Raw genomic sequence first — 27172 nt, forward strand, 5'->3', positions numbered from 1 at the left:
AAGTCTTATTGACTTATTAAACAATGAATGTACAATAAAGGATTTGGGGAAACTTCATTACTTCCTTCGTTTGAAACTTAGAATTCTTCTGATGGTATTTTTTTGTTCCAAACAAAATATTGAAAAGATTTACTTTGTCATGCTCAAATCCTAGATGTTTGCATCTCGCCACACCCATGGCTATTAAACCTCAAAACATTTCAAAATAACAGCAAGCTTGTTGATCCCACACAGTACCAACAATTAGTTTTTGCACTTCAGTATTTAACTGGTGCACTTCAGTATTTAACTTTTACAAGATCAGATATTGTCCATGAGGAAAACAGAGTGTGTTAGTATTTTCAGGCACCTATAGAAGCTGATTTTCATGCACTCAAGAGGATCCTTTGATATCTCAAGGGGAGAATGAATGAAACTATAAGATTCCTTGCACAAAATTCATTTAATTTGACAGGGTTTTACGATGTTGATCAGATAGGAACGCACTCATACGCAACATAATACTACCGCATTATTGTATTTTTCTTGAGTATGTCATGGTCATCTAAGAAGCAACCTACATTAGCATGGTCTAGTTCAGGGGCTAAGTCTTTAATGGTATCATTTCTTCATTAGTTTTGTAGATCGTGGAATTTACATCATTCAATTTACGTGAAGCAGCAATTCAACCATTTAATCAACACCTTGGACACCAATGAGACCCGATTTTTCTTATGCTTACTGTGAAACTTTCTTTACTCAAGACTGATAATGGATTGATCCAAAACTTGCATCAGCTGTTATCATTATGTGAACTTTTTTATAATAGCATCAATTCAAGGCCACATTTCATATCACTTTAGGTCGAAATTTTCGGCAGCAATCTCAAATTTAGGCGCAATAAAAATATGAGTATCACAGATTCCGGACGAAAAAGAAAAGCCAAACAATAATAGAAAACACATGAATCGACACGACTCACAGTAATCACTCTTCAATGGCTTCTCCGGAGATATAGCGCGTCCGTGCTCCTCCTTGTCCCAACTATCATCACCAAGTTTTCTCCGGCCGAAAAATCCCGACCGTCTGAACTCGCCCGAAGAGAATGATCTCATCTTCACGCCGCCGAGTTCCGCGGCTGCTGTATTCTCCGGACCGCCATTAGAGGCGGCACAAATCGATGAACCTCCCTCGGACGACCGGCGTCGGGTTTTCAGTCCCTAATCGTCGATCGCTGGCCAACTCACCGTTTCGGCGTGTAATTTTTATGCTTTTATTTTGCATTTGGGATTATAATTTCAAAATAATTCGATCTCCCCCCGATTTGTTTATAAATTTCTCCAAAAGGCCCTCCCAAAAGAATGATATATCATGTTAGCCCCAACATATCAACTTTCTTCATATCTTCAGCCTCCCACCTTTCTAACATCATTGGAAGTCTTGTTTTTCCTTTCAATTGAAAACAAAATATTTCTGTTCTTCTAATTTAAAATTTTATCATGACAATTCATGTGTTTTGAATATATTTAGATATCTCCATTTTTCAAATGCTTTAATGACAGAAAGATTTTATTTTTGACTTTAAGCGAAAGTTTTCAAACGCTTTGATTGAAGCAATATTTTATTTTTGATTTTAAGTGAAAGTTGACGATATTTGTGTTTTTTATTTCAAATGAAAATTTAATGTAAAAGCTAAAATCAAAATCACGACTCTTTTTAAATAATATTTATATAATAAAAGTTTCATTCAATATAGCATAGCTTATTTTATAAGTTACAATAAAACTTTTGCATGAAGTATTATCTTTCTAATTTTTTAAATAAAATTTGTATGCATTTGATTTACGTCATTCCAAACAAAGTTGACTCGATAGATAAGATATTTTACTTTATTTTATATAATATAATTATTAAAAATATTTTAGTTTTTATTTTTAAAAAATAATTATTTAATATTTATGAAAATTAAATTTAATAATGACAAAAAAAACTCACTTTTCCTTTTTTTTTTTTTTTTAATGCTTTATGGTTATGTTTGGCTCCAAAAAATTTTGAAAGAAAATACAAATAAAATAAAATAGAAAAAAATGAAATAAAATAAAAAATAAATTCAAAGTTAATAAATTATTTTCATGTCCATCATTACACTCACTTAATCTATTTTCTTTTGTTATATAATGATTAAATAATTTTAAAATATATAAAATTTTAATTGATTTTAATTTTATTGGATTTTTTTTTGTATTTCCTATTATATAATCAAATATGAGAAAATTATTTTTCTTAACATTTCTTTTTATTTCCTTGGTACTTTTCGGAAACTAAACATAATGTATATGTCTAAAATTACATTTTATTTGAAATTTTACATTGGAAACAATTTATAATACTCATAAGCTGGTAAACTTGGTTTTGTTTGTCCCGAGACCGGGATGACCTACACACATGCTACTTTCTCATTTGAAAATTGTTTTAAAAAAATTAAGTGTATGTTTGATAATTGTTTTAAAAAACAATTATCAAAAATAGTTTTTGAAAATGATTTTTAAAAATTGAATAAAAATTTGTTTAGAAACCTAAAATATTTTTAACCTATTTTTAATATTTTTAAATATATTTTAAAAATATTTTTATATGTAATATTTTATTTTTAATTATTTTTCATATTTGTATAATTATTTTCTAAAATAAGTATCATAAAATAAGTTAAAATAATAAAAAATAACTAAAAGATGTTATCGAAATATATCTTGTTTTATATTCTGAATAATATAAAATAAAAAATAATTTTTTATTGTCACAATATTTTTTTATTTTTTTAATCTTAAAAAATAATTTTAGAAAACAGTTGTGAAATAAGGTTTAAGATATTTTTGGCTGCATTTTGTTTTTATTAACAATTGAAATGTCTTTTTTTAATTTATCATAAAAATATATTGTTTTAAAAAAATGAATTTGAAATGTTTTTAATCTTTTAAAGTATTTAAAGCAATAATTGATAATATGAAAAATATTTTTATATATAAAATTTATCCAAACTGTTCTCAAAAGAGAATGATTTTTAAAACTATCTCGAGATTGAATCCAATGCGCTCATCCGTCCACCTCATTTTGAAATTTCTAACTGCGAGCAGATCAAACGGTCTTAATCTACGGGCCCACAAAGGACCCAAATCCAAATGGCGATACCACCAATGCTAGGGTGGCCTCCACAGCACACTAATAGCAAGGCTAACAACTCAGCACCACGTGTAAAAGCCACTGTCAGAATGGGGTTCGCAAACTTCTAATTATGTCTGCTCGTGAAACCGCCCTCTTCTTCCTCCCTATAAAGCCATCTCTTCTCTCTCATCCCCTCCACCGCCGTAGTCCTTTTATTAGTTTTCTTTATCTTATTTTCAGTCCTTTTTTTAAAAAATTTAATTTAATCAATTTCAATCATTTGGTTGCTTAGAGAAATAAATCTTACTTTTGATAATAATAATAAGAAAAATTCTGAGAGAAAAAGAGAGATAGTGAGAGACATGTTGGAAAATCTTCAGTCCACCACCACCGCTACCTACTCCGCCTCCGGCATCCGCTCGCCACAGCCGCGGTTCTTCTAAAGGTATCTCCGTTTTTTGGCTCTCCTGCTGGCTATCTCTACTATCTTTTTTTTTTTTTTTAAATTGTTATGTTGATTTTTAAATTTTGTTTATCTGAAAACCCTAATTTCTGGCGGTTGTGCGATCCGGCGGTGGAATCGGTGTGAGTGGATGTTTATTTTGTATGGCGCCATTGGAGATGTCGGATCAGGAACTCAGGTTTTGGATCGGAATCTGCAATGCGCGATTAGTCCATGCTACGATGTCTATAATTTTGCAGCGTTTTCAAATTTTCTTTTATTATCTGTTCGTTTTGTTGCATGTATGGATTCAGTGGTTGTTTGTGGCATTTGTGTGAGGAATTCCTTTTCTTTTATATCTTTTTTTCTTGTTTCCTGATTTTGTCATTCAATAGAATTGGTGGTGTTTGGTCATGATTTTATTCGATATCTGGCTGTAGGATCGGTTTTATTGTTGAAGCTTTGAAATTCTGGCGAAGTTCTTAGTTTTGTTGATGCTGTTTGGATTATTTTCTGTCAAATTGTTTCTAAGAATTTTGGTGAGAAAAGGGGAAAGAGAAAAGAGAAATTGGATAATTGAAGTGCTTAACAAGGTTACTGAACTTTTGAATTTTGTGTAAACTGCATAACAAGATTAACGAACTTTTGAATTATGAGAGCGCGTGGGATAGCACACATATTGGCATACTTCTATAAATAAAGCGCGTGGAGTTGCATGATTGGTAGTAGCTCCCATTTAAGGTTGCAAGTTCTTTAATATGGTTCTCTAGGCATTGAGATTTTGTTCATGATGAGGTTAACACGCTTTTGGATTATAAAAAAGCACTTATAAAAAATGTGCATGGGGTTGCACAAATATTCATAGACATTCATTAATAACGCACGTGCAAGTTCTATAATATGGTTCTCGGCATTGAGATTTTGTTCATAATGGGATTAACACACTTTTGGATTATAAAAAAGCACATGTAAAAAAAGGCGCGTGGAGTTGTGCAAATATTCATAGGCCTTCATTAATAACGCACGTGCAAGTTCTATAATATGATTCTAGGCGATTTTGTTCATAACAGGATTAACACACTTTTGGATTATAAAAAAGCACATGTACAAAAGTTGCATGGAGTTGCACAAATATTCATAGACATTCATTAATAATGCGAGTGGAGTTGCATGATTGGTAGTAGCTGCCATTTAAGGTTATAAGTTCTAAGACATGGTTTAAGGTGCTGAGATTTTGTTTATAAGGAGATTAATGAAGCTTTTTTTTGGATTATAAAAAAGCACATATAAGAAAAGTGTGTGGAGTTGCACGATTGTTAAAAGCTATCATTTAAGGTTACAAGTTCTATAACATAGTTCAAGGCATTGAGATTTTCCATGTCTGTTACCATTTAACCTTCACAAGGGGGTATTAATGTTAGACAACTGTAAAAACAATATGAATTAACAATATCTTGACCTTGAGTTGTGGCTTGGAAGGCAGCCCCTTTATGTACCGTTTGAAAGGAAAGGAACAACTTGCCTTTGATAACGAAGAGCTGTCGGTACAAAGGTTGAAAAACTCCTTTGTTTGTGCTTTTTAGTCTTGGACTAAGTCGTGTATAGATGAAGGGCCTCTTCCTTTAATCGATTTTTTTTATTGGTTGGGCTATAGATGAGGGCAGGTGGTGTTTTTTTGTAACCCCTCTTTTTGTAGATTCTACTTTTAGGCGTTTTTTCCGTATACTTACTATGCTTTTTGGGGGCCCTTTCTTCTAATTCAATTCAATCTTGGTTTTACCTATAAAAAAATAAATGAATTAAATCTCGACCCTGAGTTGTATTAGTACTGAATATACCATATGAGCACCATATGTAAAAATTGTAGTCTCTTTTAGGTTTATAGACCTTAAGTGGTAGGTTGTTAGTCGCATATGAAAAAAGTGAGAATGATTTAATTTATTAGAAAATTTAAATTGATTTAATTATAAGATCACTTTTCTTTTAGACCAATGGAATTATATATTTTTTCCTTTTCTTTTAGCCTTTGTCTGCCTTGGATACTTCTATGTCCTGAATACCTCTAATATGTACTCTTAATTTGCATGCTCCAAAAAACAAATATATATATATATATATATATATCATTTACTAATAAATCCACCCCGCCTATTCCACAGGTCTTATCTTTTAAGTCCTATCTTCATTTTTTATAGGCAAATCAAAGATACATTAACCATAGGTGCCTAACAAAAACAAATTTAGTACACGAGGTATACAAAGTGTTCCAAATGGAAAAAGCCATAGAAAACACTCTATCCTTAATCAAAACAACATTTTTTTGTCTAATGTTATTTCACAATGCATGATGTCTTTGTTTTATGATTTACAAATGGCATGAGTGTTTGCTCTTCCTTTTTTATGCTTTTCTTGGTTGAAAAGAAGAGGAAAAAAGCAAACAAAAATTGGAATCTTACAACTAGTCAGTACTTGAATGCAGTTGTAAGGTTCTCAATGTCATTATTGCATTCATCCTTCTACTTGGGAATGGAAGGAGTAGAGTGGAATTCTGTGTAGCATGTCAGATTTTGACATTTCACATACTGTTGACATTATTATGATGGCATTACCTATGCATTACTTTGAAGGATGTTAGAAATGTCCTAAAAGGTAATGCCTAATATGAGGCTATGCTCATATACAATTTGTTTTGCACAATCATTATAACCATCCACATGTTGTTGATTTGTGTGCTAGACTAAGTTGTAGAATGGTTTATCATTATTTCATTATATAAGTTAAACATGTGACACTCTAAGTTACTATCACTTCTCATTTTTGGTGTACGGTAATGCACTTCTGTGAGTTTATATGTTAACCTGGTTAATGGTTTACTGGCTATCATGGCAGTTGTAGAGGAAAATTTTGCAAAACATCATTTGTACTACTCATTTCATCCCTGCCCCCTACATGCCGAAATCATGCATGCAGAAAACTGCATTTGCTTGCTCTCATATACTGTGTATAAAATGATTGGAAATACAGTTTATGGAACTAGCAGGAGATGACCACAGGGCTATATTTAGTGCATGCAATAAATACATGAGGCTATTAATAACTTCTATGGCAGTTAAGATACAATAGATGTTCGCATTCTCTTGGCTTGACCCACATGGACCTCTATGTTATGACTTGTGTTGACAGAGTCATGAATTTCTGATGGTTCTAAGAATGCATCTATAGTATACTTTGAATTGCAAGTTCAGGCAATGAAAAATTACTTTCTCTAAACATAAGTTTCAACATCTGAATGAACTCCTTTCTTTTATGACCACTTGTATTTTTAGACTTCGGCCAGCAGGAGAAGTAGAAAGTTGAGAGTTCTTTCCAATCATTCAGCAGTATGTTGTGCTTTCCTTAATGAGTGTAATAATTTAAGCATTATCATTTCCCTTTGCACAGGTATGGAGTGTTTTGACTTCTGGAAAAGATCATGTTGCAGTGCCTAGAGGGAGTGAAGCATCTGTGTGCTGTTGTAGTAAATTGTTGTGATGCTGATCTATATAAACAACCTAAGGGACTCGAAGATCCCGAAGCTCTTGCAAGGGAGACAGTATGTATGTTACCTATCTTTGTTAATCATTCTAGTTTTGTGTTGAGAAGCGTTTACTTTAGTGATAGAACAGGCTTTGGTTTGGCTGTACATCTTTATGTTGTCCTTCTGATAGTCTTCGTTAGTTGTGTTCAGCTGGTCCATTTCATTGATATTAAGCTTTCCAGGTCTAGATGTTGAGAAGCATTAAGCATATGCTTCCTTTGGCCATTTGTTTTTAACTAAGACTAGTTTTCTTGTGTGCAATTATCAATCATAGTACTAATAAATAATCATTATTATTATATATTTTGGTTTCTTAGGACACAGACTAGTTTTCTTCTGGAACGCACTAGACAATAGTGATTTGCAACAATTATAAAGCTGTTGCATTAACATACTGCTGTCTTTATTGTTTCTACTGTTTTTGTTACAAATACATGCATATATATATATATATATATATATATATATATAGTACTTTGCATGATTAATCTAATTATTACTAAAACATCATGAGTGGTCATGAACATTAATATAGTTATTGTTATGAGTTTATGAGCGCTGGATCGGTTTTGCACTCTTTCAGCTGAAGAGAAAAAATCATCAGCTATAAACTAATTGTTGAGATGAAAAAATGGAAAATGTTACCAGTTCATTTACCTTCTATTTCAACCACTATTCATGTTTGGACTTAGCTATGTGTGTATGTATGGATAAAAATTACTGCCATCTAGTGAGTCTTTTGCTCCACTTCATTGAGTTTTCCAATATCCTGATGCCTCCTCAGTTGTCAAAATTACATATTTCCATTCTCTAAAAGCAGCATCTAAATGATGCTGGGTGGGATGCTTACATTTTCTTACTTCATGCAGTTAGTGTAAGTGAAATAGAAGCACTTTATGAACTGTTTAAGAAGATCAGCAGTGCTGTAATTGATGATGGCCTCATCAACAAGGTGACATACTGTTTTCCTACTTACACTGAAAGTCTGTAGGCTATCATATTGTTTTGCAGTTTCAGTATGACATTGCTCCTCTGTTATATCTTAGCACAAATTTAGCAATCTTCTTGTGAAAATTCCATTATTAATTTGAAGTACTGATACTTTCTTACTATTGTGTTTTGTTGGTGGATTCTTTAAATCCCATATTGCAGGAAGAATTTCAACTGGCGTTATTTAAGACAAACAAAAAGGAGAGTTTGTTTGCAGACCGGGTACACTCTTTTTCACATGTGAAAACTTCAAGTTGGTCGGTTTCATTGAGGGTTTGCCACCGCACCCTTTTTTCCCAATTCATAGTCTTTATTTTTCCCACTCAGTAGATAATGCACAATTTAATTGTCACATCTTTTGCCCATTTATATAGGTCAACTGCATGACATCAAATAATTGGGATATTTTGTCATATGTTAGGTGCATGTCATGATCTTACGGATTATAGCTTTATACATAAAAGTGTATCTCAATCTCAACTGAGAAATTCATCTCCTAAAGCTATAATGCAAACATGCACGTGTATGCCTTTTTTTTTTTTTTTGGACTAGCCCGGTGGATTGATTTTGGTTGATGTTCCTTCATTAGTTGGCTTGTAGTCTTCTTTCAGTTTTTTCAAAATGAGTCCAAATAAATTATTCCTACAATTTATGCCTCTATTCAAATCTTGTAGGTATTTGACTTGTTTGACACAAAGCACAATGGAATACTAGATTTTGAAGAGTTCGCGCGTGCCCTCTCTGTCTTTCATCCCAATGCACCCATTGAAGACAAAATTGACTGTAAGTTGTAGTTAGTAAGAGGACAAAATAAGTTCTTGTGTGTGTGTGTGTGTGAGTGAGTGAGTGAGAGAGAGAGAGAGGACAGACAATTTGGTTTATGACTTTAGTTTACTACTCTTATCTTCTACTTCCTGATGATTTCATGCTGATGCTTATTGATGTATGTTTGGGATGCCAAATCATTTCTTTTGCAGTTTCATTTCAACTGTATGATCTAAAGCAACAAGGGTTCATTGAAAGACAGGAGGTGCCCATTTTTTTTTCCTCTTGTAAAGCAAATCCATTGAAGTTGTCAATATACAATTATTTATGAATTATGTATTTACTATTGTCTATAATATTGCCAGTATATTTAAGTTGACTGTCAATACCATCAAAGTCAATTCTTGAAATATAGGATGGTATTGTCAACCTGACCACATTTTTTGGATGGGGTGGGCACACTTGTAAGGGACTCAGATTGGGTTAGCTTGGGTCGGAATGCAGTATGATGGTTGAACAACTTGATTGATGCCTTCAATTTTCTGTTTTCAATTTCTAAAAATTGCATCTCTCTCTTTATCTTTTTTTGATGGGTACATCTGTCTCTAATATCTTAAAAAATAGTGCATGTCACCTTTGGTTCCTTGCAGCATTAACTTGTTTATATTTTCTTCTGGAATGTTTCAGAAGGTACTTCACCATTAACTTTCTCATGAATAGGTCAAGCAGATGGTAGTGGCTACGCTTGCTGAATCTGGCATGAATCTTTCAGATGATGTAATAGAAAGTATCATTGATAAGGTGCTCTCAATTTGATCAATCATTTTACTATTTGCTTCTTATGACATTATTGGTAGATGTACTCGAGCACATTCCCTCAGAATTTCATACCACCAATGGATTTTAGTTAATTATAATGCAAGTGAAGGATGAAGGCAAATAGTTGTCCTCTTCATGAGGAGCTGTTGTTCACCCCAAACGGCTGCTACCTTCACTGAGAAACTGGGGTTGGCTGAATAAGTGTCCTCAATATCCATCCTTCTCTATATCATACTTTTCTATAAAATTTTAGCATATGTATAATTGCAGTCTATCTTACAAGTTACAGCTTATCTCATGATTATGATTAAGGAACTCTATATTGACTGAATGAGTGTCATCGATATCATCCTTCTCTATATCATGCTTTTCTGTACAAGTTTAGCATGTATATTACATTTGCAGTCCATCTTACATGTTACAGCTTATCTCATGATGATGGTTAAGGAACCCTATATTGCACATTCAGCTCATATTAGAAACATAAATATGTCAGTTATATCTATACTTATTTTGCTGACTTAGTAAATTGATTGATATTGATTGGATTGGAATGAATATTTCTAGCATTCCAAACATATTTATCTTGCAATAAGCTTCCTATTATATTTTTAATATTCTTATTTTTATTTCAGACCTTTGAGGAAGCTGATACTAAACATGATGGGAAGATAGACAAGGAAGAATGGCGAAGCCTTGTTTTGCGACATCCATCTCTTTTGAAGAATATGACCCTTCAATACCTAAAGTAAGTTCTCCTCCTCCTCCACCCTTTTTTTTTTCCAAATGATGGATGGAACTGGCATCCGTTTGGCTATTTGCTGCTGGAGATCCTTTACCCTTTAGTGAACTCTACAACTGATCATTATAGCAACTCCTGTTCTTAATATATCTTAACTTACCATGTGGAGTATTCAGTAGCCAAGCTGGGTACTGAAGACTTTCTCATGGACATCTCTAAATCTAGATGTATTTTCGTGAAGGTAACATGTTTTCTATGTTTAGCAGTATCTCTTCTGGGAAGTACTCAATCTTTCTTGGGATTATATGTTAACAGTAGATGCCAGATGATTTAGGCAACCTTTCAGTTTGTGAGGGTTTATGTCATCAACCACCCTCAATAGCCCATCTGGATTTGCTGAACTTATTGATTTGAAATAGCCTAGGGAAAAAGCGGAGGTTTTTCCAACCTAGAAATTTCAATAGGTTTTTCAGAGCCTGCCTTTTATAATTTTTTTGGGGAGGGGAGGCAGGTTTAAAATCATATACATACCTTCATAATGGCAAAAGTCTGTGTCACTGGGCTTAGTTACTAACATCTGTTTCATTCGTTTCTTGAACACAGAGACATCACCACTACATTCCCAAGTTTTGTGTTTCACTCACAAGTGGATGACACTTGAGTTGCAGAGCTACATCAAGTTCTATCGTCTTGAACAGGGATGGTTTGTTTCTCCTAGACAATATGGCCCTTCTGTGTGCAGTGGTGTTCAGAAGAAACTTCCTGAGAGTTAAATTACACACAGTTACTTGGATGTTGGCTTTGTGTTCATATTTCCAGTAACTAGACCTTTGTGTTCCTTTTTGGATAAATGAGGCTTTTTTTAGTTTTTTAACAGAAGGGGGATGTGCTTGCTGTTTAATTATTTAATGTGCTTTTTTTTTGGGGGGGTAAAAAAAAAGTAATATTCTTGTTAGGACTTGTCATACTTCTTTCTTGCTTGCCATGGATCTGACGGTAGACCAAGCATTCAATCAGCTTGCACTTTGTTTGCTAGCTTCCGCAGGTTCAAATCACAGTCACTACCTCTTTTTCTCCAGAGTGTAGCGGGATGAACGGGATCAGGACTTTGCTGGACCATGCTGCTATGTTTCACTGGTTTCCAGTGCTACGATGGCTTTTCCTTTCCAGGAACATGACCCACTTTCTCTGAAGTAGTTATCTGGTTTGATTCGAACTTACCAGCATGCCCATGTAATTTCATGCAATTTATGTGAAATTAAAAGCTTTCTGTTCACACCCATGTTGCAGGTTGTAACTTATTATTTGAACTGATCGTTGGCCCTTTCTTGGTTGGATAAGTGGTTCGTTCTTCGCAATAAATGCTATTTTCCTGTGATTCATGGGATCATCTTCAAACTAGTAGCTAATTGTGATCTAGCCTTGTTAAGGAATGCTCCCCAGTGTGAAAGGCTCAGAGTCGACTAATAGTGGCATTAACTTAATTTAGTATGCACCGCTCCGTATTTTGGTGCTGAGGAGAAGCACCAAAATAACACAGAGAAACTATTGTTTGTATATAACGGGAAATGCAGGCTACTGATACAACCACACGCTTGCCAAAGTTCCAAGGAAGTCACTCTCGTTCCATCTGTAAAACCTATTAATCTTTAAGATCAAGGTTATCTAAACATAAGCCACCACTTCCCTTGAGATGAAGATTATACCACGCCAAATTTGTTATCAATCACTCACGAGCATACTTTTTAACTGGTCAAACGTACGATAAAAGATAGTCTCACGGAAGGATATGCCTCCGTATTGCGATTAGAACAGAAGAAGAAGTACATTATACCATCAACTTGCAATTACTCGGATCTTATCGCCTAGCAAAACAAAACAGCATGGAGTGTGCTTACCAACAGGACAATAATAGTATCTCATCTCTAACACCACTGGTAAATTTAAATTTAAAAAAAAAAAAAAAGGGAAAAAGCAAAACGGGAATTGGGAATTGCAGATACAGAAACTGATAGATGTTTACTTAAAAGGATCAGATTTAGTCAACTTCCTCCATCTTGCTACCCTCGGCATCTGCGTCGGCCTCCTCCAAGGGAGGCATGTCGGTGTCAGCCTCAGGGCCATCTTCATCAATACTCAGTCCCAACTTCATCATCCTATGGATCCTGTTGCCAAAGGTGTTGGGCTCATCCAAGCTGAAGCCAGATGTAAGGAGGGCTGTCTCAAACAGCAACAGAACCAGGTCTTTCACAGATTTGTCATTCTTGTCTGCATCAGCTCTCTTTCTCAGCTCCTCCATGATGGGATTCTCGGGATTGATCTCCATTGTCTTCTTGCTGGACATGTACCCAGCCATGCTAGAATCCCTCAATGCTTGCGCCTTCATGATTCTCTCCATGTTAGCCGTCCAACCATACTCTCCTGTGACTAAGCAGCATGGAGAATCCACTACACGGTCAGAAACTACAACTTTCTCAACCCTGTCACCGAGCACATCCTTCATCACCTTGCAGAGACCCTCAAACTTCTCCTTCAAAGCTTCCTGCTTCTTTTTCTCATCCTCACTCTCATCAAGTTTCAGACCCTCCTTGGTTGCAGAGACAAGCTTCTTCCCCTCAAACTCCTTCAGTTGCCCCACTGCATACTCATCAATGGCGTCAACCATGAACAGAACCTCATAACCCTTCTTCTTCAGCTTTTCAAGGAATGGAGAATTCTCAACAGCCTTCTTGCTCTCTCCTGTGATATAATAGATATCATTCTGCCCTTCCTTCATCCTTGTGACATAATCCTTAAGACTGGTCAGCTCATCTCCGCTCTTGGTGGAGTGGTAGCGAAGCAATTCAGCAAGCTTACCTTTGTTCTGGGAGTCCTCATGAATCCCAAGCTTTAGGTTCTTTGAGAATGCCTCATAGAATTTATTGTAATCATCCTTGTTCTCAGCAATTTCAAAGAAGAGTTCAAGGCATTTCTTAACCAAATTTTTGCGGATAACCTTGAGGATCTTGTTCTGCTGGAGCATCTCTCTAGAGATGTTGAGGGGGAGATCCTCAGAATCCACAATACCCTTCACAAATCCCAGGTACTCGGGGATCAACTCCTCACAGTTGTCCATGATGAAAACACGACGAACATAGAGCTTGATATTGTTGGGTTTTTTCCTTGTGTCAAATAGGTCAAAGGGTGCCCTCTTGGGAACAAATAGGATGGCCTTGAACTCAAGCTGTCCCTCAACAGAAAAGTGTTTCACAGCCAGATGCTCCTCCCAGTCATTGGTGAGACTCTTGTAAAATGCGGCATACTCTTCTTTAGTAATCTCCTCAGGTTTCCTCATCCAGATGGGCTTTTGCTTGTTGACCAAGGACCACTCATGTGACACTTCCTTGATCTTCTTCTTTTTCTTCTCTTCTTTTTCTTTCTCCTCATCAACTTCCTCTACCTTACCCTCCTCATCCTTCTTGTCTTCTTCATCTTCGTCATCAGAAATCTCCTTCTCAGTGGTCTTCTCAATCCAAAGAGAAATAGGGTAGCTGATAAATTCAGAATGCTTCTTAATGAGATCCTTGAGTCGGCGCTCCTCAAGGTATTCCAACTGGTCTTCTTTAAGATAGAGGGTGATCTTAGTACCCCTACCAAGGCTCTCACCAGAGGTATCCCTAGTGACAGTGAAGGAGCCACCAGCCTGTGACTCCCAGACATACTGTTCATCATCATTGTGCTTGGAAGTAACAATCACCTTCTCAGCCACCAAGTAAGCCGAGTAGAATCCAACACCAAACTGTCCAATCATGCTCACATCAGCACCAGCAGCTAAAGCTTCCATGAACTCTTTGGTTCCAGACCTTGCAATGGTACCAAGATTGTTCACCAGGTCTGCAGAACACATCAGAAATAGATTTTGTCAACAAAAGGCCATTCAAAGGCAAGCATCACATTACAAAATGAAAATTATTTCAAATCACTACTCACCAGCCTTGGTCATTCCAATTCCACTGTCAATGATAGTGAGACTGTTGTTGGTCTTGTCTGGGACTATATGGATGAAAAGCTCAGGTTGTGCATCAAGCTTGCTCTTGTCAGTCAAGCTCTCAAATCTTATCTTGTCCAGAGCCTATATCCAGAAGAAAGGAATTCAAAACAGGCATTTATTATTAGTACTTGGTCTAATTTCCCCCACTATGAATCATGGGTCAATTACACAATCACCATCAAATTTGAGAATAAGAATCAGTACAACTAACAAAATGGCAAAGTCCTAACAAAACACAAATTAAAATTAGCATAGAACTTTAAAAATAAATATAATAATGAACAAGTTAAAGTGAAAAGTCAGCAAATATTAAAAAACAGAAACATTCCGAGAATTTGATTTGATTCCCCATCATACAAAACTCCAAGACATATATTAATCCTCACCTTCATATTTGTGATTGTACGCATCCAATACATTTAAAAGACAATAAAATTCCTATTCAGTATACAAACAGCAAAATTTCTGAGTATATCAACAATAAAATTCATTTTATGTCAACGTGAATTGAATGCATTATTAAATACACCACAGCAATGAGATTTCAAGATTTGATATCCAGTACATTTAAACAAACAATAAAATTCCAATGAAAATATCACAGTGAATATTGATGATATATTATAAAGAAATCGGATACACTTATCCAATATCAAAACTCAAGAGGATTTAATTCTTTACACAAAATTGCTTATCAGAAGAGAAATGAGAAAATAACTCCAATAGATACATTAAATATGGCATTAAAAGCACTAGATACTGAGAATTTGATCTCTTTAGCATCAACAATGCTATCGGAACCTTCAAATATGTGATTGAGAGCAACCAAAAACATCATAAAGGGAAGAGCAACGAACTTGCTTCAGAACACAAATCAAATCGGCATAAAACTTATATGATAACCATAACCAGAACTCATTGCATCATTGTGAATGAATAATATGTATAGAACAGGCTCGACTTCAACCTTGTGATTGTGTGCAAAGAACAAATATATAAGAAACAACAAACTTGCAGAAAATAAATTGAAAGAGCAAAAAAACTTCCAAAAGAAGACTCAAATCAGAAGTCAACGCATAACAATGAGACAGAGATATAATCGGAAAAATATATCTTCTGAGAATAGATCAAAACAGCAAAAAGACTCCAACAGGAAAACGAAACGAATATAATCCAAGATAACTCTGAGATATTGAGGATTTGATTTCATTAACAACAGCCATACGATCAGAACTTTCATATATCCGATTATGCGCAACCAAAAACATAAAGATACTAAAAACAATCCTCCTTTAGAACACAGATCAAAACATCAAGGAACTTGATAACGAAAGCAAAAAATCAAATCGCATTGCATCATTACGAACATGAAATACGCGCAACACACGCAGTCGATCAGATCCTTAAAAGGAGAAGTGAAGGAGAAACTGTTCTGAAAACTCACATCGGAGGAATTGCTGATGAGCTCACGAAGGAAAATCTCCTTGTTGCTATAGAAAGTGTTGATGATGAGACTGAGCAGCTGGTTGATCTCCGCCTGGAATGCAAACGTCTCCGTCTCCGCCATTTCCGAACACAGAGGAGGCTCACAAGACTTCGGAGAGACTTAGGGTTTCGATGTGGGGCGAATGGCGGGGATCTGAAGAGCCGTCTCTCTATATAGACATACTAGGGTTTCTAGATCCTTCCAATCCTAGAATCTTCATTTTAATGACGCGGCAGAGGTCCGATATTTTTTGCCATTCGCAACTTCCACCTCATGAGTTCCTAAAATTGCAGTTTCATTGGTTGAAAGTTTCCTTTTTCTGTATTTTACCCCTAAATTTGAATGTTATTGGAAATTATTATATATTAGGGTTGAAACTTAGACGGATTGATCTAATTTTCAGGTGGGCTTGAATACCCTTTTATGTAATTCATCAGTTTGGGCTTGAATTCATTTTTCTCAACCCAATTTAAATTCTGGCTAGGATTAATCTACTTTCTTGTAAACGAATTTAGCTCGAACATATATATATATATATATATATATATATATATATTTGGGTTCAAATTTAAGAGCACCTTATGTAAATTTGGCATATCTTAAGGGTCTTTTTTTAGTGATTTTGATTAAACTGGAGTCCGTTTGATAATGACCTCGAAAAGCTTTTAGCCAAAAACACCTTTATAGAAAAAAAAAATAGGCCTGTGACAATTTTTAGGAAATACTTTAAAAAAAACTAAAATACCATTGTAATTCTTCTAAAAATATTTTATGAGCAAACACTTTTACTAAAAACATTGTCAAATACACTTTTAAAGTTTGCTTGACATTGATTCTAATATTTCTAACACTTAAAAAGTAAGTGTTAAAAATATTAGAATTACTGTCAAATAGATTCTTAAAGTGCATTTGATAGTAATTTTAGAAAATATTTCTAATATTTCTAATACTTAAATAATTTTAAGAAGCGTTTTTAACCTAAAAAATTTTTTGAAAAAAAAATGTATTTGGTAAAATTTAGCAAACACTTTTAAGAATATAAAAAATTATTAGTGTTGAAAAATCACTTATAGTAATTTTTTGGAGAAATACTTTGAGTAAAAATATGGTCACGCACATTTTAAAAGTTTTTTTAAAAATATCACTTGATGTATGATATAAATAAATAAAAAATATGTTTTATTAATATAGTAAAAAAAAAATAGAAGAATCATTTATCAATTGATTATTAAAAAAATCATTTCAAATGATTTTTAAAATTTTTAAATGTTTGTCCAATGCACCATTTTTTTTTAAATCACTCTAAAAAAATGTTTAAGAGACCATATAGTATAACAACTTAATAACATCATGACCACCAAATGATTATTGTCATAACTCATGATAGGTTTTATCTAATATGTAACCATATACAATAACAAATTCATAATATTTTATTTAGTTGACAACAATTTTGTTTCTTTTTCACTAATTGGATGCGGTTTGCTTTTTTGGGTCACATTCGTTTCAAGACAACTTTGGACTTCAAATATGGATTTGGGTTATCTTGAGTTATAAAATTTAAGATAAGTATATATTTATGGTTAGTAAAGCTTTTGGAATGACTAATACAAGAAATTAGGAAGAGAATATTTTATATTTTCTTTCTACTATATTTTAAATTCCAAAAATTGTTTTTAATAAGTTTAAAATTTTGTTTATCTCTAAATTTGTATTTGATTGTCAAGAGAATTTTTGCAATATTTTAAAATCGTGATTATCTCTAAATTAGTATTTGATTGTAAAATTTTTTTTTAAGTATTTTAGAATTAAGAAACTCTTTATGATTTTTTTTTAAATGTTTTATAAATATAAATAGAGATATTCCACATGAAAATGTGTGATGGATTTTTATGAACCCATATAAAGTATAATCATTTACCAAAAACTTGACCTTCAACTCTCAAACTTTCAAGACCTTTCTTAGAGGGTAACTTTCTGTTACACAAAAGTTAGAGATCTTATCATGAAACTTTGATAAAGGTTTTGAGGGATTTATTAAGGGACACAGGGGAGTGTTGCGTCTAGGATTTGAAAAAAAGTGTAAGTGTTAATGGTATAAGACCTTGGGAAATAGCTGCATCCGATTAGATAAAACTGTGTACCATTTTCTTATATTTAGTGGATTATTGAGTAGTCAATAGACTATTTGTAGTTTTTTACACCTAGTAGGTTACACCTAGTAGGTTGCTAAGTGGGTTTTCCATGTTACATCCTATGTTCACTTGAATGATTGATTTTATTTATATTTATATGAGATTTTTGCTTTCTCTAAAAAAATTGATATAAAATGACAAACTTAAAATAAGTAGTAAAATATTAATTTGGGGATTAATTCAAAGACTACACTTTCTAGGTAGTTCCATTATATCAAGACTAGACATAAAATTTCTTTAGGAATCTCACCCTGATAATCACGATTAGTCATTCATCTCATTAAGAAGTAGTGCATTATAACCTGAAATTGATTGTTTAAGTAAATGAACCAACTATGAACTAATTATCCACTTGTAAGGAACTCATATATTGGATTTTTCATGCAACTCTTAATGCACCCAAGTTATATATAAAGTAAAAGATGTCATATTAGAATGCTTAGAAAGTATAATACGATAAACAAATAGATAAATTGAGAAATAGAAAATTTATATAAAAAAAATATTATTATTACATTATATCATGCTTTTAAAAACTCTATCATAACAAGATGAAGTGGTAACAAAACCAACTCTTCAAACATTATAATCCATGAGTCAACAAGGAGAGGTGATTGAACCCGGACAAGTGCTTGAAAGGTTTATTTTGTTCAAGGAACATATTTATCTTACTCTAGAAACCAAACTTGCACATACTATTATCAAAGAGTTTCATGGTAGTACTCATGAAGAATATGTAAAGCTTTCTAATGCGTCAAGGCTAAATTTTATTTGAAAGGAGACATGGAAGCAATTCAATGAGTTCGTTCATGGGTGTGATACATGTCAATGATATAAGATTAAGAATTTAGCTCCTATAAAGTTAATGTATCCCCATCCCATTCCTTCTCAAATATGGAAAGATATTTCAATTGACTTCATTAAAGGGTTGTCACTTTGTAGTGATAAGACAACTATCATTGTAGTTGTTGATAAACTATCAAAATATGCTTATTTTCTTCATTTTTCTCATCCTTACATGACAATAGGAGTTACTAGATTATTTTTTAATAATATCTTCAAGTTGCATAGACGACCTAAGTTCATTGTATGTGACCAGATCTTAACTTTCACATCTCCCTTTTGAAAGGAGTTGTTCCATTTGAATGGAACAACATTCAATTTTAGTTCAAGTTATCATCTTGAAACAAATAGACAAAGCAAGGTTGTTAATAGAACTTTAGAGATGTATTTTTGATGTTTTATGAGTTCTCGACTAAAAGAGTGGTTTAAGTGGGTGTCTTGGGTTGAGTATTGCTACAATACTAGTTGGCAATCTATGGTGCAAAAGACTCTTTTTGAAGTTATGTATAGCAGAAGCCCTCTACAACTAATTAATTATATTCCAAAGACTACAAGGCTTGAAGTTGTTGAACATGAATTGATTTCTTGGTATTGAGTCTTCAAAGAAGCCTAATAATGGATTGCCCAAGCTTAAGCTTAAATGAAAAGGTTGTATGATTCCAAGTACATCAAGAGAGTTTTATGTTAGAGATTATGTTTATCTTAAGCTACATCATATCATTAAACATCCATTGCCTTGAGAAAAACTTTTAAGCTTTTGACTCATTGTTATGACCCTTTGAGGTAAATGAAATCACTTATCCTTTAAAACTACCTCTTAAGGCTCCATCATGTTTTTCGTGTCTCATAATTAAAGAAAAAGATTGGAAAATGTTATTCTGTATCGCCAAATCTTCCAAACATCAACTTAGAGCACCTTTCCTCAAGCAAAGAAGTTTTGGTTCATTGGCAAGGGTTATTTCTAATAGAAATTATGTGGGAAGCACATGATATTCTTAGAGAAAAGTTCCCAAAACTTTATGTCGGGGACACAATGGCTACGTAAGGGGGAATGAGCTATTACATGCACACACCAGTCTTTTAATTTGCCTTTTTTTTTTTTTTTCAATTTCCATTGTTTTTTTTCAAGTGGATAAGGATTAATTTTAAGTTGTTTGGGTTGATAAAGAAGAGGACAAAGACTCTCACCTTGCTAGTTTGTTTAAGTCTATGTTTCAATGGAATAAAACAGTCAATTAAAATCTTTGCAACTTGAGAGTTGTGTTGGAAGGAGTTAACCCCTTGAATTGCAAACAAATTTCTTTTTATTCTTTAATTCTTTATCTTTCCCTTGAACTTCTCATGAACTATCAATTGTTTTAAAAAATTAATTATATAAATACAAAGAACGATTGAAATACAATACTATCGATAAAAATTAATTTATAGAAATATTTTAAAATATAAAAAATAAAAATAAAATATTCCAAGCTACCAAACATAGGTTTACGAACTTTGTTAGAGAAGACGAAATTCTCATTTTCTGTTGATTAAGGAATGATGGGCCTAGCCTTTCCTCCCCGTCGTGATTAAAGGCCTTCAATTTGTTGGGCCTCTCCAATTAATAGGTCATTTCTCAAAAAAGTACTCCATGCCACCTCACCTTTTCATAATCCACTCGGCTTTTCAAGCTTCGATATCTTACTATTCCCATTGCTTTCCTTTTTATGCCATTAGAAAGTTTTCAGTTTCCACAAACATACTTCATCTATATTTAGTATTTACATATGTTTTGCAAATGTCCAATGCACAAGTATTATTTTCATCATGTAAATTTATATTAATTATCCTTGAATTTATAAAATAAAATTTAAAATATTTCTAAAAATTTGGTTAAACCTTTAAGTTATATTTGATTCCTGAAAAATTTGAAGGAAAATATAAGATAAAGAAAATAAAAAAATAAAATGAAATGAAAGATAAAATAAAAAAATAAAAAAAGATATAAAATTAATAAATTATTTTTATATACTATTTTATTTTTTTTACTTATTTAAGTTTTTTATATGAAGATTAAATGATTTAAAAATATGTAAATCTTTTAATAATTTTAATTACATTTCACTTTTATTTCGATGTAAAATCAAACATTAGAAATTTCTTTTCTTTAATATTTTTTTATTTCCCTAATATTTTTCGAGAATTAATCATATCCTTAGCGTATTTGATAGGGAAGTAGTAAGATAATGAGATAATAATTTATATTGGTGAATTATGTTAAAACTCCAATAGACTAGATAAATATGATTAATTTTTAATCTCATATATTTATCACTCAATTAATCAATTTAATCTATTTATTTAAAATCAGATTTTAAAGAAATTAAATATGAGTTAAATATATTATAATTATAATGAAATTAATTAGTATATTTATTAAATAGATTAATTTAAGTAAAATTCGTATTATGTATACTTATTAAGTTTTTTTTAATTTAATTTTAATTTTTGGGTGGGCCCTCATATTCATTGCCATGTATATAACTGGGTCTGGCAGACACAGAAAAAGAGAAGCAGTGGGGGGAAGGCCAAGAGTCCAAAACCCAGAGAGTGAGAGGGTTTTGACTGAAACCCCACAACTCACTTCCCTGTTTCGCTCTCTTCACTCTCCCATAAATCAATTTCAGTGTTTTTTACGGTAACTCATCGGTCTTTGGCTCTTCGTTCGGCATTGGCATACAGTTTCCCCCATATTTTTCCTATGGAATTTCTTTTTATTTTCTTGGCATTTTTATGGGTTTTTGTTGATCTGCAACCCAGATTATTGAAGGGGATTTGGGTTTGATGGCGCATTGATTGTGTTGCAGAATCAGCAGAAGCTGTAGGTAATGGGGGAAAAGGGAGGAAAAGGGTTTTCGCTGAACAGCAACTTGGGGAAATCTTCAACAAAATCTCCTCTGGAAGGTTTGTTTGTTTTGTTTGTTTATTTGTTTTTGTTTTGTTTTTTTTTTTTTTTATGATTTCCGATGGTTTTCTTTATTGGATCATAGAAATGTGTTATGATCGTATAATGTATCTAGAACGTTTAGGCTCTGTTTGGGTCATGGAAAATTTGAGGGTGAGGATGTTTGGATCGACCAAATGCTTTGAGGGAGAGGATGGAGGAAAGAAAATGAGGAAAGTGAAAGGGAAGAAAAAGAGAAGAAAATAATAAATAGTTTGAAGCTTAATAAATTCTTCCACCTCTTTATACCAATTTTAAAAGTTTGGAAATAATTTTCATTATATTTTATTTTCTTTGACCAAATGCTTTGAGGGAGAGGATGGAGGAAAGAAAATGAGGAAAGTGAAAGGGAAGAAAAAGAGAAGAAAATAATAAATAGTTTGAAGCTTAATAAATTCTTCCTCCTCTTTATACCAATTTTAAAAGTTTGGAAATAATTTTCATTATATTTTATTTTCTTTGGTCTATTTATTTTGTATTTTTTCTTGGCGAAACTTCCTAATTCCCCCCATTTCCTACTGCTTTTCGACATCCAAATTAAGGGTTAGGGCATGTTTGGTAGTGGAAAAACTAAAATTGTTAAGCAGTTGAAGATGTTCGTTTTTGCTCTTTTTAGTGCTCACATTTTTTAAAATGTGGAAAAATAATATTTTCATCAATCAAACATGCCCTTATCTGGGGAATGTTTTCTAAAAATGACCACTTTTAGAAATTTTAACTAAAAATGACAATTTTATAAAAGTTTCTTGAAAACATGTTTGGTTTATGTCATTTCCATTTTTTTTTTCTGTTTTTGGAAGAGAAAATGGTTCTTGTTCCCTTGACCAAACAGCTCCTCATATATATATATATATATATATTTTTTTTTTTTTCCAACTTGCTGTGACATATGTGTTCTTTGTTTGATTTTCTTGGGAAAAATGGGGAGTCAGAGATTTTTTTTTGTTGTCACCCTTATCTATTCAATTGGAAGCTGAAGTAACAGACATGGTTTGTGATCATTTATGGTGGGTCTTTGGCCCTAAAGCTTTATGCAAAATAGGCTTTTGTTTGGTTGTGAGGAATTTTCATTACAGGTATTATATTGTCGAGAAATTATAATAGAAAAACTTGATGGATGATAATGAAGTAAGATGGAGTGTGAAATTAATTGACATGCATGGGTCATTTGGAAATGCCATTCATTTGATGGTTTAATTTACATTTAGGGGTACCGTAATGGTTTCTTGCTCATCAAAGGACAAGACTTAGGCCAATTTGTTGCAGTTGTAGCTTGTAATGGAGGACTTCTCCAAAAGAACTGTGCAAAGAAGGGTTTCTACAAGATATATGAAGTTTTAAGTGAAACCACTTTCTGGAAGAAAATCATCTTACCCTTTAATGAAAAATGCTTTTAGGCCTCAAACATCCTCACTTTATAGTGCTCTCGTTGCAATGAAACATGCTATAGAAATCATTTGACAGTAACAAAGGGGGTTTTTTGGCAATCAAAAAGATGCACTTAATGGGGCCTTAATCCTTTCCCAAATGAGCATAAATGTGATGTGTACTGGGTTGACACTGGCCGGTATCTATGCAGGCACTTTTTAAATTCTCTTAACTCTGTAAATATGCTTCTTTTTCCCCATATGTTAGAGAATGGTGAAAACAGTTTGCTGTTTCTGAAACACCTTTTTTTTTGTTTGTTTTTCTGTTTGAATTCCTTTGTGAAGCTTCCCTGACAGGAAAGGATGATAGCGCAGCAAAGTCAAAGAGGGGAAGGAAAGTTCAGTTCAATAACGGAGGTTAACACTTTCAAATTTTATTATCACCTTGTTTTTTTGGATATTTAAGTGATGCATATGTAAGTCCAGTTATTATTACTTTTATTACTGTCCATTTGGCTTAAGGAGAATTATTACTTTTCGTCTTAGTAATCTTCCTCCTGCCTGTCCCCACTACCTCCTCCTGGTTTTTCTCTAAAATGGTTATATTCTTGTATTAATGCAGGATTACCTGAAGCTAGACTTACTAGTTCACTGATGTCTGGTGGGAAGACTGACATCCCAATTGCTAAAGGTTCAACTCTCTTTTAAGATTTTCCTATATTCCATTTTCTGCCTTTTATCTTGTCACCAGTTGTAGCTTTTGTATATTCTTTTGTTTGGGTGATACATGTCTGAGTTGAAATTTTCCCTTTGCATTAATTTTTTTGATCTTCAAGGTGATTTGAGCAAGGGGGGGAAAGGAGGCAGGGTTCTAAATGGTGAAAAAAGTGCTGTACCAAAACCTCCTGCCCCATTGGAGCTCAGGATTGAGCAAGGTAGGTACTTGGCTAACTATTTGTGCTTTCCCTTTTTATGTGGGTTTTTATAACACATTTTTTGTCTGTTCAACTATCTGTTAGTATGTTTATTACTTTCATTATCTAATTGATTATCTTATTTTTCATTGCTTTGTTCAAATGGCAAATCATATCATATTGTAGAGCTACCATTTCCAAGTGGATCAATCAGGAAGCAGTGGCTGGTTGCACTGGAACATTTCAAGCATGGCTGAAATTAAATTTTGACATCTAGGACAATGGCTTAACTGAAGTGTGTTTCTGTTAGACTAAAACTTTAAGGCATGGGGATAAGTGGGCATAGGGATATCATTCATATCGTTTGCTGCATTATTCCCCACACTTGTTGCTCTCTGCATCAACTATGTTTTTCTTGTTCTGGCTTTACAATTTTCTTCACTTTTTAAGTTCTGTTTTCCATTTTAGCCCCTGAGGCCTGAGCCATGTAGCAAGGGGTTTGAACAGGGATAGGGAAGATTCCAGGTTCAATTTCATGTACAAAAGGGAAAATACCTATGAAAAGAGTTTAGTGTTTTCTTTTGTGTTTCAATTTTATGTTGACAATGTAATCCAACTAGTTTTTGTTATAGGTTTTTTAGAAAAGAAATACATCCAAATGGCATTGTAACATCAGAGATTAGCCATGAGTAGTAGCGGCTTTTTGTTCATGCATGCCTTTATTACCCTTTATTCTGAGAATAATGGAAGGGATATGTTGTTGAGGAAAATTATATTATCACACCTAAATGAAATATACTTTAGTAGGGCAGTTATTTATTATTGTCACTCTTGGTATATTTGCAGAACTTCCGAAGAATGCTAAATGTATGATGGATTGTGAAGCTGCACTTATCTTAAAAGGAATTCAGGAGCAGATGGTAGTACTGTCTGAAGATCCAACAATTAAAATCCCTCTGTAAGGAACATTTTAAAGCTTCATGTCCTTGTTTTGAAAGATGACCAGGTTATTACATGCATAAGAATCCAATATGCATCTGAAGATCTCCGTTAAATTGTTTGTTTTTCAGGTCATTTAACAAGGGACTCCAGTATGCCCAATCCAGTAACTGTTATGCAAGCCCCCAGTCAGTTAGACGGGTTCTTGAGTATCCTTTATTTTATTTCCATGGACATTTGTGTTTGAAGGATGATTAACCTTTTATTGCTTTTGCTATATACATGATACATCTGTTGAACCTTAACTCAAATATTAGGCCTCTCTCTAAATATGGTGTTTCAGATGGAGAGGTTTCAATCTCAACTTTAGTTACCTAATTCTTTAATGTTATGCAGTGTTCCTGATTTCACATTTTTGAACTGCAGATATGTGTGATTGCAAACACTTGTCCAGAAACTATTGATGAAGTTTTTGCCCTTGTCCCGTCCTTGAAGGTAGCACATCTCTAAGTTTATAGTTTTATATAATAATATCTTTGATTGCTTACAATATCTAATCCTTTTTTCGGAAAAATGACCCAGCTGAGTCAGACTTGGTATTTTATTGGTAGATCATTCTTAGTAAAAAGTGGTGCTGACTCTTTATGCCTACTAAAGAAGTAAAACTGTTATCTGTGAAGCCTGTGGAGTAAAACTTAAACCAAAATTTCACCTAACCAAATCGGTTCCCTCTCCTTTTCTTCTGGCCTATTCGTAGTGTCAAACATGTTCATTTTAATGCAAAGTGGGGAGAGACCAGGGAAAAAATGGGGGAAACAGAGAAACATTGAAGTCTGTTGATTATTCTTCATTTCTCCAAGATTTATGACTTGATCATTCTATCTTCTAGCCCAAGTGGAGCACGCTCAGGGAACCCCTCAAAGATGTATTGCGGGGACTAGCTGAGCTTAAACACTCGAACCAAAGCTCCAACCCAGAGAGATCCCCTGGTAAGATTCTTCATTTTGCTTTCTGAGATGGGTTAGGCATATATAGCTGCAAGCACAAAAGTCATAATGTAACATTTTGTTCCTCTACCTGCAAATGGGTGCAGGTTTTTCATAGGTTATGGGCCCTGGAAGATGTGATGTGGGGACTAGTCTTCTAATGAGAACTTGTGCATTCTCTGCTCTTGGTAGACATCCTCTTTTTACAGGCTAGAGATGTTCTTTTGTATCTATGCAAACCTTACTTTTTTTCTTAGAAAATGTGGGCTTCCAAACTGAGAATTGTGTAATTACTGCAGTTCTGCAATCTATGATTTCTCTCTCTCTGGAAATCTAAGCAGCCACTTTTTGCATGGGTAGTGTGACTTTTAAAACCAAAAATAATTCTTAAACTACTATCACAAAAAAGTGAATTCATTTTTTTAAAAGATGAGTTCAATTTAAAAATAAGATAAATGGTTAAAATTGTCTTATTATTTATTTATTTTTTAAATAATTCATTCTTGATGATATTTTTTAAAAGTAATATTTAAAAGAGGTTTAAATAATTTCAACATCCTAAAAGCAAAAGGAATCAATCCATTTCTTAACGCTTTTGAGTTCATTTTAAAGGGAATAAAAACATTTCTTGATGCTTGGAAAGGTATACATATATATGTATATATTATTTTTTAATAAAAATTGAATTTTTATTAAAAATTTAAGAATATAAAGAACCATTTAAAGTGATTATTCATTTGATTTAAAATGATTGTTCACTTCTCAGTGGCTTTTTCAAAATTTATTTTTTGTAATGCATATTATTATAAGAAACATTTTTAGAACATTTATTTTTTTAATCCAAATATTAGCTAATTTTTAATAAAAATGTTTATGAATTACTCTCGAATAGGGTCTTATGTCATGTTCTTTTTTTTTTTTCTCTTAAATTTCCTTATTTAGCTTAAGTCTTT

At 33.2% G+C, this 27172-nt stretch overlaps 3 protein-coding genes across 6 annotated transcripts; 2 read left to right on the top strand and 1 right to left on the bottom strand.

Moving 5' to 3' along the window:
* Positions 1-3292: 3292 nt before the first annotated feature.
* On the top strand, positions 3293-12440 carry LOC117924086 (calcineurin B-like protein 3). Of its 3 annotated transcripts, XR_004652715.1 has the most exons (10): positions 3293-3586; positions 7025-7179; positions 8030-8112; positions 8313-8423; positions 8825-8933; positions 9128-9180; positions 9636-9716; positions 10370-10482; positions 11080-11680; positions 11767-12440. XR_004652715.1 is itself a non-coding variant. In XM_034842640.1 (9 exons), the coding sequence occupies exons 2-9, from the start codon at positions 7056-7058 to the stop codon at positions 11135-11137; spliced, it is 732 nt and encodes a 243-aa protein (XP_034698531.1). In that variant the 5' UTR covers positions 3293-3586; positions 7025-7055; the 3' UTR covers positions 11138-12440. The 3 variants fall into 3 exon arrangements, 2 of the variants coding, with proteins under 2 accessions (XP_034698531.1, XP_034698532.1); XM_034842640.1 differs by having other exon boundaries at positions 11080-12440; XM_034842641.1 differs by having other exon boundaries at positions 3296-3586; positions 8313-8372; positions 11080-12440.
* Positions 12283-16144, bottom strand: LOC117924084 (heat shock cognate protein 80). The gene is made up of 3 exons (XM_034842639.1): positions 15951-16144; positions 14446-14587; positions 12283-14349 (listed from the first exon to the last, which is right to left on the bottom strand). Exons 1-3 carry the CDS (start codon positions 16071-16073, stop codon positions 12515-12517), a joined length of 2100 nt encoding a protein of 699 aa, XP_034698530.1. The 5' UTR covers positions 16074-16144; the 3' UTR covers positions 12283-12514.
* A 5441-nt stretch (positions 16145-21585) lies between these two features.
* On the top strand, positions 21586-26551 carry LOC117922970 (DNA-directed RNA polymerases IV and V subunit 4-like). Of its 2 annotated transcripts, none has more exons than XM_034841215.1 (11): positions 21586-21707; positions 21830-21973; positions 23726-23797; positions 24003-24071; positions 24217-24315; positions 25141-25252; positions 25365-25442; positions 25551-25584; positions 25660-25728; positions 26123-26222; positions 26327-26551. In XM_034841215.1, exons 2-11 carry the CDS (start codon positions 21898-21900, stop codon positions 26335-26337), a joined length of 720 nt encoding a protein of 239 aa, XP_034697106.1. In that variant the 5' UTR covers positions 21586-21707; positions 21830-21897; the 3' UTR covers positions 26338-26551. The 2 variants fall into 2 exon arrangements, with proteins under 2 accessions (XP_034697106.1, XP_034697105.1); XM_034841214.1 differs by having other exon boundaries at positions 21877-21973.
* The last annotated feature ends 621 nt before the right edge of the window (positions 26552-27172 follow it).

Source organism: Vitis riparia, chromosome 10 (assembly GCF_004353265.1).
Source record: "Vitis riparia cultivar Riparia Gloire de Montpellier isolate 1030 chromosome 10, EGFV_Vit.rip_1.0, whole genome shotgun sequence".
In the NCBI taxonomy this organism is placed as follows: Eukaryota; Viridiplantae; Streptophyta; class Magnoliopsida; order Vitales; family Vitaceae; genus Vitis; species Vitis riparia.